General features: G+C 37.7%; 1 protein-coding gene across 2 annotated transcripts in view; it reads left to right on the top strand.

Moving 5' to 3' along the window:
- Window positions 1–13,414, top strand: part of PTN (pleiotrophin) — a 108,242-nt gene that overhangs the window by 73,272 nt on the left and 21,556 nt on the right. For both annotated transcript variants that reach the window (XM_036905525.2, XM_036905524.2), the window contains exons 2-3: window positions 11,565–11,680; window positions 12,552–12,725. In XM_036905525.2, the coding sequence (XP_036761420.2) occupies window positions 11,566–11,680; window positions 12,552–12,725 (289 nt within the window). In that variant the 5' untranslated portion in view covers window position 11,565. The remainder of the gene's footprint in view (window positions 1–11,564; window positions 11,681–12,551; window positions 12,726–13,414) is intronic.

Raw genomic sequence — 13,414 nt, 5'->3', positions numbered from 1 at the left:
CCTAAATATGTAAAACAAATACTAACAGAATAAAAGATGGAAATAGATTGGAACTCATTCATTTTAGAAGATATCAACACACCAATCATATCAATAGATCAGCCAGACAGAAAATAAATAAGCAAACAGAGGCACTGAACAACACATTAGATCAGATGGACCTAACATATCTACAGAATATTCCATCCAAAAGCAGCAGGATACACATTCTTCTCAAATGTACATGGCACATTCTTCAGAATAGATCACATACTAGACCACAAAGAGCTTCAAAAATTAAAAAAGATTGAAATCATATTAAGCAACTTCTCAGACTACAATAGTATGAAACTAGAAATGAATTACACAAAGAAAACAAAAAAACCTACAAACACATGGAAGTTAAACAACATGCTTCTAAATAATCAATGGATCAGTGACTAAATTAAAACAGAAATAAAACAATATATGGAGACAAATGAAACCAAAAATACAACAGTCCAAAATTTGTGGGACACTGCAAAAGTGGTTCTAGGAGGGAAGTACATAGCAACAACTGCCCTACCTCAGGACACAAGAACAATACCAAATAAACAGTCTAAACTAGGAAAAGAAGTATAAATGAAACCACAGTTGAGAAAGAAGAATAAAGCTGGGGGTATTACACTCCGTGACTTCAAGTTATACTACAAAGCTACAGTAATCAAAGCAGTTTGGTACTGGCACAAGAACAGACCCATAGGTCAGTGGAATAGAACACAATAGAGAACCCAGATATAAAACCACACATATATGGTCAATTAATATATGATAAAGGAGCTATGAATATACAATGGGGAAAAGACCATCTCTTCAATAACTGTTGTTGGAAAAACTGGGCAGCTACATGCAAGAGAATGAAACTGGATTACTGTCTAAATACATATACAAAAGTAAACTCAAAATGGATTACAGACCTAAATGTAAGACATGAAACCATAAAACTTTTAGAAGAAAATGTAGGCAAAAATCTCATAAACATAAGCATGAGAAATTTTTCCTGGACACATCTCCTTCAGCAAGGGAAATAAATCAGAAGTAGACAAGTGGGACTACATCAAACTAAAAACTTCTCTACAGCAAAGGACACCATCAGCAGAACAAAAAGACAACCTACAATATGGGAGAATATATTTGTAAATGATTTATGTGATAAGAGGTTAACATCCAAAGTAGATAAAATACTCAGAACCTGATTAAAAAATGGGTGGAGGACCTGTATAGACTTTTTTCCAAAGAAGAAATGCAGGTGGCCAACAGGCACATGAAAAGATGCTCCACATCACTAATCATCAGGGAAATGCAAATCAAAACCACAATGGGATATCACCTCACACCAGTTAAAATGTCCATTATCCAACAGACAAGAAATAACAAGTATTGGTGAGGAAATGGAGGAAAGGTTACCCACCTACTGTTGGGAATGTAAATTGGTGCAGCCACTGTGGAAAGCAGTATAGATGTTCCTCAAAAACACTAAGAACAGAAATACCATATGACCCAGTAATCCCATTTCTAGTAATTTACCTGAAGAAAATAAAATCCCTGATTCAAAGAGATACATGCACTCCTAGGTTTATTGCCATGTTATTTACAATAGCGAAGATGTGGAAGTAACCGAAGTGTCATCAGTAGATGAATGGATAAAGGTGTGGTGCATATACACAATGGAATATTCTTCAGCTATAGAAACATTAAAAAATCCTGCCATTTGGGACTTAGTTCCAACATTAGTGGATTTAGAGGTTAGGCTCAGTGAAATAAGCCAGGCAGAGAAAAACAAATACCATATGATTTTACTTAAGGAGGGGGAAAGGGAAGGAGATAAAAAGGCACAGAAGTTCTCAGTTACATAGGTTAGTAATGGAGATTGGGGGTATCATGGAGAATACAGCTGATGATTCTGTAACATCTTTCTATATTGATAAGACAGTAACCACGCTAGTGGGGGTAAGGATTTAATAATATGTGTGAATGTTGAACCACTGTGTTGTATGCTTGCAAGCAATAAAATACTGTGTATAAACAATACTTCAATTAAAAAAATTCAAGTCTAAGAAAGAAGATGAAGGGACAAGGGGGCTGCAGTGTAAATTCAGAGGAGATACTGTGGTCTGCCATGTACCAACTACTGTGTTGATAACTTCCTGCATAATCTGTAACCTCAAAACAGTGGGACAGGCTTTACATCCATGTCTACAGCTAAGGGAAAATAAGTTTCAGAGAAATCAAATGTATTGCTGCATTACCTAGCCAGGGTTGGGATTGTTAACTCAGGTCCGACTTACTCTAGAATCTTTACTTATTCCTCCAAATCAACTTGCAGCCAGAGAGATATAAAAAGGATTGAGAGGAAACTAGAAAGTTCTGAGAGTCCATCTCTAGTTACTCTTGATTATAACAAATGGAAGCAGTAAAGGGATAGTACAACTAACCCAAGTCCCTCTTGAACTCATTTGGCTCCAAAAAAACAATTGAATAAACATAGCTTTGCATCACAGTTACATCACAATGGGAAATCAAATCCATTTCCAATAAATACATGTTTCCGTTGATTAATGCTTTTCCTTTCTCATTCCTGAAGGCTTTTGTGTATTTAGAGTTGAATTTGAAGTAGATAGAAATTTTCAAGAAACTTACACATCCTTGTAAAGATTAATAGAAGTCACAGGTTGAAAAGGCTACAGCCTGTAGTTATAATGGATTTCCTACTATAGTACCAAGTCAGAAAAATTGAGAAAAGAATACTCTAGGATATCATGTTTAAATTAAATAAATTTTCTTTTTCTTGGGAAAGAGAAATAGTTTTTGAAATTATGATTTGTTTGTTTGGTTTTATTTTTTTTTAATACCACATTAGATTCTAATACAGATTCTAAATCGGTAGATTTCAAGTTTGACTGGGCTGCTTACCAGTAAGGCAGCAGGAGTGAGGAATTACTGATTATTGGTCAAACCTTAAGTGGATCTGGAGATTGCAGTAGAGTGGAGAAAACAGGGCCAATCAGGAGGAGTAGACGGCTACTTATTGAATCCCAGAATTATAACAGCTTAGAGGCAAAAATAAGAATGTCTCATCACTGAAGAGAAAAATGAGGAATGAAAGTGGTAATTGGAGCCCCTGATGCAAAATATTTATCAGTAGAGAAATATCATATTTCTCTGGCTCTTTCTCAGTTAAATGGAAGAAACCATCTATAATCACCCTACCTAAATAGTTCTCTTCAAGTCACTATTTTTAAAAAAATTTCAACTTTAATTATAGAATATTTCAAACATACAAAACTAGGCAGAATAATGTATCTAGCTTCAACAATGATGAACTCATAACCAAGTTTGTTTCATCTATAACATCACTCAAGTCACTTTTTATCACATCTTTTTATTTTGTTCACAAAATTTACCACAGAAATAAGTGGTAATTATCTTATTTATGAATTTGCTTATGTGTCTATTTGTTTACCTGTTACTTTTCAACTTGCCCAGGAAATGCAAGCATCCTAGGGTCGGTCAGCAATCTTGTCCGTCCTGTTCAACTCCTTGCCTCCATTGCCTAGAACAATTTGTGCTACAAAGAATGCAACTCTTACATGAAGATATTTGAATAATTTAGTATATGGCTACCTGTGATATTTCAAATAATAAGAGCAATGTAAGTTAATATTTATAAAGTACGTCTTTGCTTTATTTATACTATTAATAAATTTAACAATGAATACCTCCCTAATTGACACAAGCTGATCAATCTCCCTTAAATGGAAATCACTACTGATAAATAAGAGAAAATAGACATTTAATTCTATGACTAAAATCACCAGAAACATGATTCACAGTTAATGCTCCATAAAAGAATTTCCAGCTGTAAGTAATTTTGTTTGCTTTACAGGGAACGTCAGAGAGCTTAAATCTTTGGTTTTAGTTGAATCCCTATCTTAAGTTAGTTCACAGTCAAGAAAGCGGAATGCAAAACAATTGTTCTTCTCTTGTATTTCATGATATTTTGTAGTTCTTTCAGAACATAGTGAATCATAATTGGCTATTTGTCAGTGTAAATTTTATTGGAGTGCAAGATGCATGCGAACAAGTGAAAATGTCTGTTTTATCACTTGTCACTGTTGTATCCTGAGAATATAGCTCAATGGTGGGTATAATAAGGTCGATGCTCCAAAAATGTTTAATGAAATTATGTGCTAATTTGGGGAGGAAGGTGGTGTCAAGATGTTTTCAGAATCTTCCCAAATCCTCATATAAAAACAGATGGGGAAAAACAAACAAACAAAAAGACAGATGGGGCAGCTGGATAGATACAAAACTACAGCCTGTGCACAAGGCTTAAAGCAAGTGCAGGACAGACCCATTCCCACAAACCTCAAAATAAAATTAGGTAGATGCAAACCACTGTCCCCGTAAGATGCATGCAGTCGGTGTCTGAGCAAAAGAAGGCAGAGGGGAGCAACAGAGAGCATCTGAGACTTGACAGAGGGAAAATCTCAAAGCAGCCCACACTTACTCTCTTTAAATCACGGCAAGCCAACTTGAGAAGAGAAGCTGACCCAGCAAGATCCCGTTCCAGGACAGGAACCCGCAGTGAAGATAAACTGTTGGGAATAAAATCAAAATGGCTCAGGGGAGCAACAGTAGAAACAAAGAAAGTCCAGATAAAAGAAAGGGCAAGAAAACACAACCAGGGAATCTCAGAGAGATGGCTGCCACTTCTGAACCATTATATGGCAAGAGCAGAAGAAGGAATTTTGTAAAACTACAGCAGCTATAAATATGAGCTAGAGAAATGTATTGAGGTCAGGTGTCCTATAGAAATGACTATTAAAGGAGAAAATGAAGAGAAAAAGCAGCAGGATAATATGCCTAGAGGCAGTGAGAGAGTGTCTGAACATGCTCGAGAAACAGGTACAAAACCCCAAGCCTGTAACGTACAATTTCAAAATGAATTAGAAAACAAAATAATGATGTACGATGTCAAAGGTCATAAATCACCATTAGAAAGCTCAGGAATGAGGTGACAACTTGTGTAAGAATTAGAAATAAAAACATTTTAGAAGTGAAGACTATAAACTAGAAGGAATACAAGATTGAATAAACACATAATGCTTCACGATACATAGAAGATAAAAACAAGCAATATTTCATCTTTTTAAAAAAATGGAGATAAAAAGGATGTGAACTACAATTACAAATAGTGAAAATAGCCAAAGAAGAACCAATTTACAAATAATAGAAGATCTTGAGGAAGAAAACCCAATGAACTGTAATAAAATTAATAATAAAAATTCTAATTCCCATAAAAAGAAAAACAAAATTATTTTAGGCTGCATATTACAAAACCACATCATTATCTGAGAATATGGACCCAAAATGAACAACACCAAGTCATATGTTAGGAAAACTGTTGTACTTTAGAAAAAAAGATACTTTGTACATTTAGCGAAAATACTTCACATTAAGGAAAAGAAAATGAGATTATTAGACTTTTCAACTGTGACACTTCATGATGCAAGAAAATGAAGCAATGTATTTTGATACTTAAGGAAAGAGGCTGTAAGCCAAGGATGCTACATCCAGCAAAACTGACCCTCAAGGACAAAAGGGCTTCATAATCTGATACCAACATTCAAGAACTCAAGTAGTAGTGATTTCACAAGCTTTTCTGAAACTTCTGGAGAATTCTTTCAGACCAAAAAAAAGAAAAAAAAGCCTAGAAAGACATCAACATAAGGACTGGTGGTGAACATTAAATACGAGGTTGTTTTTATAGCTAAGATTAACCAGAATTTAAAGGGAGATGGTATAGTATGTAATGGCTAAAATTTCTGAGGGTGTAGATATCAAGTAACCATAAAAAGGAGGGCAAAAGGAGATCTCATATGCTAAAAATAATTAAAACTGCTTTTAGGCTTCATAATTGCTGGTCATAGTATTAATATTGTTATTCTGAGACTATTGTTTATGGAATGTGGGGTAAATCAAATGAGTAATTTTATGATATTTAATTCTGTCATTCCCTGCGTCCTTTCCTAGCTCCACTCACAGAAAAAGGCCTGGAAATAAAGACCAACTTTGTTATGTTGAGCATCTCTGGTCCCCAGATTTTGGTTTTGAAATTTTATTAGAACATTTGAAAAATATTAAAACAAACAAGGCTTCTTGAAGGAATGGTTGATTTCAGGTTCGGAGCAGGAAGTGTGCAAGATAGATCTCAAATATTTTGCACATCATATAGCAAAGACATTCTCAAAAAGATTTACAAGGGTCATGTCAAAAGAATTCAGGAGCCAACTTAAGAAGTTTACACTGGCCAAAGATGGGACAATTAGAGCCTCAATACAGATACAAATGTAATGGATTAAAATCCATGAAATATGAATAAATCCATGAGTTCATAATAATATGCCAAAGAAAAAACAGTCACGCCCTAATGATGATAGGGGAAAAATTCATAATATTAAAAATTAGATTTGTAACAGGAAAGCATGAAGCTTTTTTCCGTGCATTTCTTTATGAACTGTAAACTGGATTACGAAAGAATAGATGAGGGGAAACGTCTCTTTATGAAATTATCTCAAATAATAAATGAAAGGGAAAGGATAGAATTAGAATATCACCATTTTGCAACCCCTGTGTCTTACCTGAGGCTGTTATAATAAAAACAACGTAGACTGTGTAAACAGTAGAAATTTATTTCTCACAGTTTTGGAAGCTGCAAGTCCAAGATCAGCGTGCTAGGATTATCACGTTCTGGTGAGAAATCCCTTCTGGGTTGCAGACTGCCAACTTGTGATTGTACCCTCACATGGCAGAGAGCAGAGAGGGAAAGCAGCTGCCACAAGACTCATGGGCACCGATCCCATTCATGAGGCCTTCACACTCATGACCTCATCAGACCCTAATTACCTCCAGAAGGCCCACCTACTAATACCATCACATGAAGAGGGGTAGGGTTTCAATGTAGGACCTGGGGATGGGCACCAGTATTCAGTCCATAATATCCCATCAGTAATCACTGAGTAAAAATGGTTAACATCACAAAAGAGCAAAAACCAAATATTATATAGCCCCTAGTGAAAGAACACTGTGCCTCTTACAGTCTTGCCAAAGGAATAACACCTGAGTCTGATTGAGCCTCTGCATCTGGCTGCCAGTTTGCAGCTGAACGAAGGAATGTTGCCTTGCATCGTGACTTTGCAGTCATCATAATCCAGAATGTAGGGTACTGCTGATTAAATTGCCTGGCTTGCCCAAAGTAAAAAAAAAAATGAAAAAGAAATGGATGGGGATATGCCTATATAATAAAGGCAATTTAAAAGATATATCAGTTTTAAAAATTAGACATGTCTAGGGAAGCATGCTTGAATAAAATCCTCAAGAAATTCAAAGAAGTAATTACTCCATAAGCCACTTTTGGAGGTGTGGGGCTATAATTGGGTTGGGGAACGTGTAAAGCCTTTGGATGGGACTGGAAAAATAATTTCTTATAAGATTTCAATGAACTCTATAATTGCTTTGTGTGCTTTTCCATATCTTAAGTTTTATTTTACAATAAAAAGGTCAGAATTTACTATTTTCCTGGGGTTTAGGCAAGTAGATCATAGACTATCTGGAAAGGTCTAGTAATGTACAATATATAAGAAAGAAGCAGTGCAATTCATTACTGATGACTCTGCTTCAGATTCTACTTGGTGTTTCCAGCCCAAATTCTTTAGTGAATTTCATATCCCATGGCATAGACAAAGGACTGAGACATCATTTTAGCATGAATATTAATTTCTCTGTTTGAGGCCATGTTTTGGTGGTGTTTTTCACTAGCAAAAATTTCTCTAAATGGCAACTATGTGCTAGGGCCCTGTCCTAGGTATTTGAAGTAAAAAGAGGAAGGTGGAATGATTTCTTCGTATAAGGGGCATAAAATAAACAGTTCTGCAAAGTGAGATTTTGGGTTGTTGGTTTTCTTTCACTTCATACAAGACAAATTACCTTGACACACTCTCTAATTCTCAACATGGACTCCATGAACTCCAAAGAAAGACTGGGGATGAAGGTTCCTCAGTTTATTTTAACCTTCCAGGAAGACAAAAGCAGAATGAATTTGTGCCCCAATATGCACGTAGTTGCTATCATCAGTCCCACTTTGCAGATGTCAGAACAAAGGTTCAAATGGTTGTGATTTGCCCAAGGACATTCCAAAAAGTAGCCGGTGGAGCTGAAGTTTGACAGGTTTCAGCCTCCAAATCCCATGTTAGTCCTTCCCCACAGATCACTCAGGGAGCGATTCTAGTATCCAGGTCGTCTGCTTACACCAGATGTTAATCATCTTTAAAAATGCTAAAGGGACAGGGAGCTCTCTTTTCCTTCTAATCAGCTCCTTCCCTAGAGAAGAGATCAGAATTTAACCAGTGAACACTTTCCCTCTGAGTTGATTTCTTTAATCTTAATTTCATTCTTGAGCTTCAGGCTTGTTAGAGACTGAGATATTCAACAACAGTTTCCAGACCCTGGCACCCAAGTACGGCAGCCTTCAACTTCACTGCTCTACCCTATGAAGTTCCATCTGTCAGGACAAGTACGACGAAAGATGGCAGCGGGAAGGGGTGAGGGTAGTAAATTATTCGAAAGAACTGAGCCAATTTAGCAAGGCCTCTTCCACCACTTTATTTACCTCAACGTGAGAGTAAGTCCTGATCCTGACCTATGTTCTGGCCTCTGCGCTCACCCAGCCCACCGTTGGAGAGCAGGAGCTTCAACTGCACACCGAGAGAGCTTGTGCCTTTACCTGAGGCCGACCACAAGTGAACAATCAAATATGCAAATTCCACAAGCAAGGGAACTGTTATCTGCACTCTTACAAATACTCAAGTATTTTCTACAGCAGCAGGGCACCAGCCTGCCAATTAGCTGTTGTTTGGGCACACTTGAAGATTCAGATAATTTTAATCTTCCCTTTTCCAAACCCCCATACCCTCTTCTTTTAAATAATCTTTGTTCCTTTTCTCTACCCACAAAAATCTAAGCTATCAAAATACAGACTTAAGCAGAATGGGAGGCTAAACAGGAAGAAAGAGAGAAGAGGTTGAGAAGAAAGATATTCTCCAGCTCCACCCTGTTGGGGATCATGTGTTTTACGCAGGTGACTCCCTGTGCTCACGGACCTGGGTACATTTCCCCTCACATCTAAAAGCTGAAATTCACCATGTACTCACTTCTTAAGATTCTGAATCATTCTGAACTGATATCAGAAGCAGATAGAGTGCATTTCCATTCGGCAAACTCTCCAATTCTCATCCAATTTCGGTCTTTCCTTCCTTCTTCTTGGTTCACACTGATGTTACGATAACTTGTTTGATAGACCACTTTATGACTCAAAAATTTTTTATGATCAGGAATTTCTGACTCACATGGGAGTTTCTTCCTTGAAATTAAGTGAATTTAACTTGATGAAGAGAAAGCTTTTAAAATAATTATAAAACTTGAATGTACATGTAAAACTAGGAATGCCAAGTTTACCATTAGCCAGTGATAGCACCTTTCTATTAATAACTGTGTGTGTGCATGCATATGTGTTATTTAAGGAAGGAAGGGTTCTTTCTGTTTCTGCCAAGTGGTCATTTTTCCTTCTGTGGGTGCTGAGGTGCTCCTGCTGTATGTGTTACAAGGGTCTACAAGGGTCATTCCTTTGCTTGGTCAGAAAGTTCTTTCAAGAACTGTGTTTTCTTAATGGGGATTTCTGAATTCTCACAACGATCTAATTCACACTCTCAATAGTTGAGGTATTCGTAGGCACTTGTTAAATATGAAGGCAAATTCTAACTTGGAAAGAAATACATCACATTTTAAATGTTCTGAATTTAAAAGTTAACTTACCCTTTAGGAAAACTCAAAGGTAAAGTTTTTGCCTTCAAAATGGTTAGTCGCTGAGAGTAGGTTCATGGACAGCCTTTGGAGAAAACAACCGAAGACCTCCACTTTGGTTCACTTTATACCTAATAATTTGAAATGATATTTGAATGTATGATTTCTTATAGACTGTGATGCACCAGGGCACTCCACTCCAGTAAGTTTAGACTGGCATCTCTTATCTTTAATGCCCGATGGAAGGCACAGGAAAAGTCCCAGAATCAATAGCAATTCTTCTGTGTGACCATCAGTGAAGTATAGTTATAAAATTTAGCATTAGGAAGAATGAAAAAGCACCCAATATTAGATTTTAGAAAGTGATGAAAATGGTGACATTTGTCAGAATGACCTAATTAGGTCTGAACGATTCAGTGAAAAAACCAAATCACTGAAATATTAACTTTAATTGATAAATAGAATATGTTTCATCCATACAGTGAACTCCAAAGTCATCAAGTAAAAGGAAAAAAAAAATTAATAGAGGATAGCATTTTCCAGTGTCACAGAAAGGGAGACAAACTCACTGACAAGAATATCATTTCCTAGATATTTTTGAATGAAAAAGCAAATTGCAGAGCAAAATGATCTCAATCCTTGATATCTATGAGCGGTTTTATTGTTCACCCTCAAGAGAATGTAAAATCATCTAAACTAATTGCCAATTCTGGGAAAACATAACCTGAGGGCTAATGACCATAGGTCATTTTTATATGAAATATAAAACACATGCCAGATGGAGATAACTAACCACCAGGTGAGCTGTTGTAGTCATCAGGAAGTCGGTTGTCCTGGGGTTTGGGCTGAGACATCTTCAAATTTGCTTTTGGCAAAATGACCCAATATAGATACTCAGCTGTCACAAGTAACTTCAAGTTGTAGAGGAGTCTTTCTAATATTATTCTGGGATTTTGATTCATTTCAAGTGTGGAGAATTTCAAATTATGAGTAGTATAAACTTTGTATTATATCCTAGAATTTAGAGGATTCTCATGCACATATGAGTTTGTAAGCATGTTTGATATAAATCAGAAGTGCACTAGCTCTGCTTCTATTTTATACTTTGCTCTTTGAGTGAATAATGGAGGAATGGTGATGATATAATCATGATCATGGGAGACAATAAAAAAACCAGAGCTGTTGGTCTTTACTGATGCATCTAAAGATACCAGCAAACACATACTTGCACAGATAATCCATTCATTTTGTCCAATTGAATTATCCATGTGAACTACAACACCATGGTTGTGTCTAGGGATTGGAAGGCGTTAGGAAGATGACTAGTTACTGATACTACCAAGTAGCACTTTCAGCAAGATTTACTTTAAGAGCCCACTCAAACACATGCCATCCAAATTCTTTTGCTTCCATAATTCCTGAGTCATAGTTAGCAAATGGTTGTGTATGAAGTCTTCTCAGGGAACTGTTGTATCTTGGCAGTGAATACATGACTGATGGCAGAAGAGCACCTATTTTAGTGGCTATTGGAGAGAAAAAGATAGAATTCCATCCAAGATGAGTCACACGAAGTTTCTTAAAGTCAAATACTCCAGAAATGGAGGATGGAGCCCTTCATCCAGGAGTTCAGTGAGCCTTCCTCTTTGACTTAGTTGACACCACCTTCTGCTTCTGTTTATTCCTAGAATGCAGTCCCAACAGTACCTGCAGCAGCGTCAAAAGTTTGCAGCTGCCGTGCTGGCATTCATTTTCATTTTGGCAGCTGTGGACACTGCCGAGGCAGGGAAGAAAGAGAAGCCAGGTAAGCAGTAGGGGCATGAAAGCAGGACTCTTCATTGATTGATGTCCATCTAAGCGATTTTCGTCCTTCCTCCCTCCCCCCACCCTCCTTCCTCCCTCTCTTCCTTCCTCCTTTTTCTATCCCTCCCTCCTTTCCATCCACCCATCTATCCACCCAAGTATTTAAAGGAACCCAAGCAATATCTGCTCTCATCCACCTCTGAACTCTGAGTCATGAAACATCAATAAGGATTATTAACATAATCATATTAATAGCTACTATATGTACAAGAATACTGACCAGCACTAAGGTGTTTTACTTATGCTGCTTCTCATCCTCAAAAAGAGTCCTGCGTGGAATTTTTGTTTTATCACATATTAACCAAGAAGGAAACTGAAGCTCAGAGAGAATAAAGCAACTTTTCTAGGGCACTCCCCATGTCATAAGTAGGCTGTTAGCTGGGAGTCTGTTTATATCTGTGTCCCACCACACTTATATTATGCTATTCAATCTGTAAGACAGAAAAAGGGACATGGACTTGGATTGAAATGGCTAATCTGATAACTGTTACTTCTAATAGAATGTTTTTCTCTTTTTTTTTTTCCTCATTTCTCTTCTCTATAAATGTTTGCTCCTAAAAGGAGATATCAGTAAATCACGTAGCACAGTCCCTGGCACATAGCAAGAGTTCAGTTAATGTAAGTTCTAGCCCCTTTCCCAGTTTCTTTCTCCCTCCTCTTGGTCATTCATTGATCAATCGCTGGGCTCACACCTATCAAGTTCCCACTATGACTGGACACTGAATAGGGCGCTAAGAAGCCCAGACCCTGCAGTGAAGGTGCTCAGGAGTTAAAGAGTTTTCTGGATGTTGACTGGTTTTCCTTCTTTCCAGAAAAAAAAGTGAAGAAGTCTGACTGTGGAGAATGGCAGTGGAGCGTGTGTGTGCCCAGCAGTGGGGATTGCGGGCTGGGCACCCGGGAGGGCACCCGGACTGGAGCTGAGTGCAAACAAACCATGAAGACCCAGAGGTGTAAGATCCCTTGCAACTGGAAAAAGCAATTTGGAGGTAAGTCCCACCTCCACTGGCCTGTCTTCCACTCTAATTCATGCATTCTTCTACTGAATATCTTTCTGAGGTTGACTGCAATTTATTTTAAGTAAGTTTATTTCACCAGATACAAAATAACCAGACATCTTGTCTATCCCTGGGGTGTCTCCACTTTGGTACTACTACATTTTGGGTCCGAGAGTTTTTAATTGTGGGGGTTATTCTGTGCATTTAAGAATATTAAGCAGCCCCTCTGGCTTCTACCCACTGCTTTCCAGTTGCACTTTCCACCTCCACCAAGTGTGACAGCTAAAAATGTCTCCAGATATTGCCAGATGTCCCCTGGGAGTCAACCTAGTCCCTGCTTAAGAATCACTGCCTTACCAGTAGGGACGTAAAATGTTGCCTTGATCCCTCCCAACAGTGCTCGTTGACCTATCTTCACTTGCCTTTCTTTCGTCTTCTATTTCTCAGTGTCTTCTATCTTCCTTTCCCCTTTTCTTATTTACTTCCCTCCTTCTCCAGAACTCTTTCTGTAGCTTTCAGGCCCAGTCCCTCTTTTGGCACCTCCCCCACTCTCCACGCTGGTTCACAGATTTCCGTATCACATCCGGCAGGGCTGGTTACAGCCACTGTTTGTAGGCTCTCCTCTCCCTGGCTATTGCCAGTCTCACGCTGGCCTCACCCACTTGTCTGAGAAGAAATCT

This window comes from Manis pentadactyla, chromosome 7 (genome assembly GCF_030020395.1).
Source record: "Manis pentadactyla isolate mManPen7 chromosome 7, mManPen7.hap1, whole genome shotgun sequence".
Taxonomy (NCBI): Eukaryota; Metazoa; Chordata; class Mammalia; order Pholidota; family Manidae; genus Manis; species Manis pentadactyla.
Note: the sequence above shows the minus strand (reverse complement) of the source record. Positions and strands in the feature narration are given on the sequence as shown.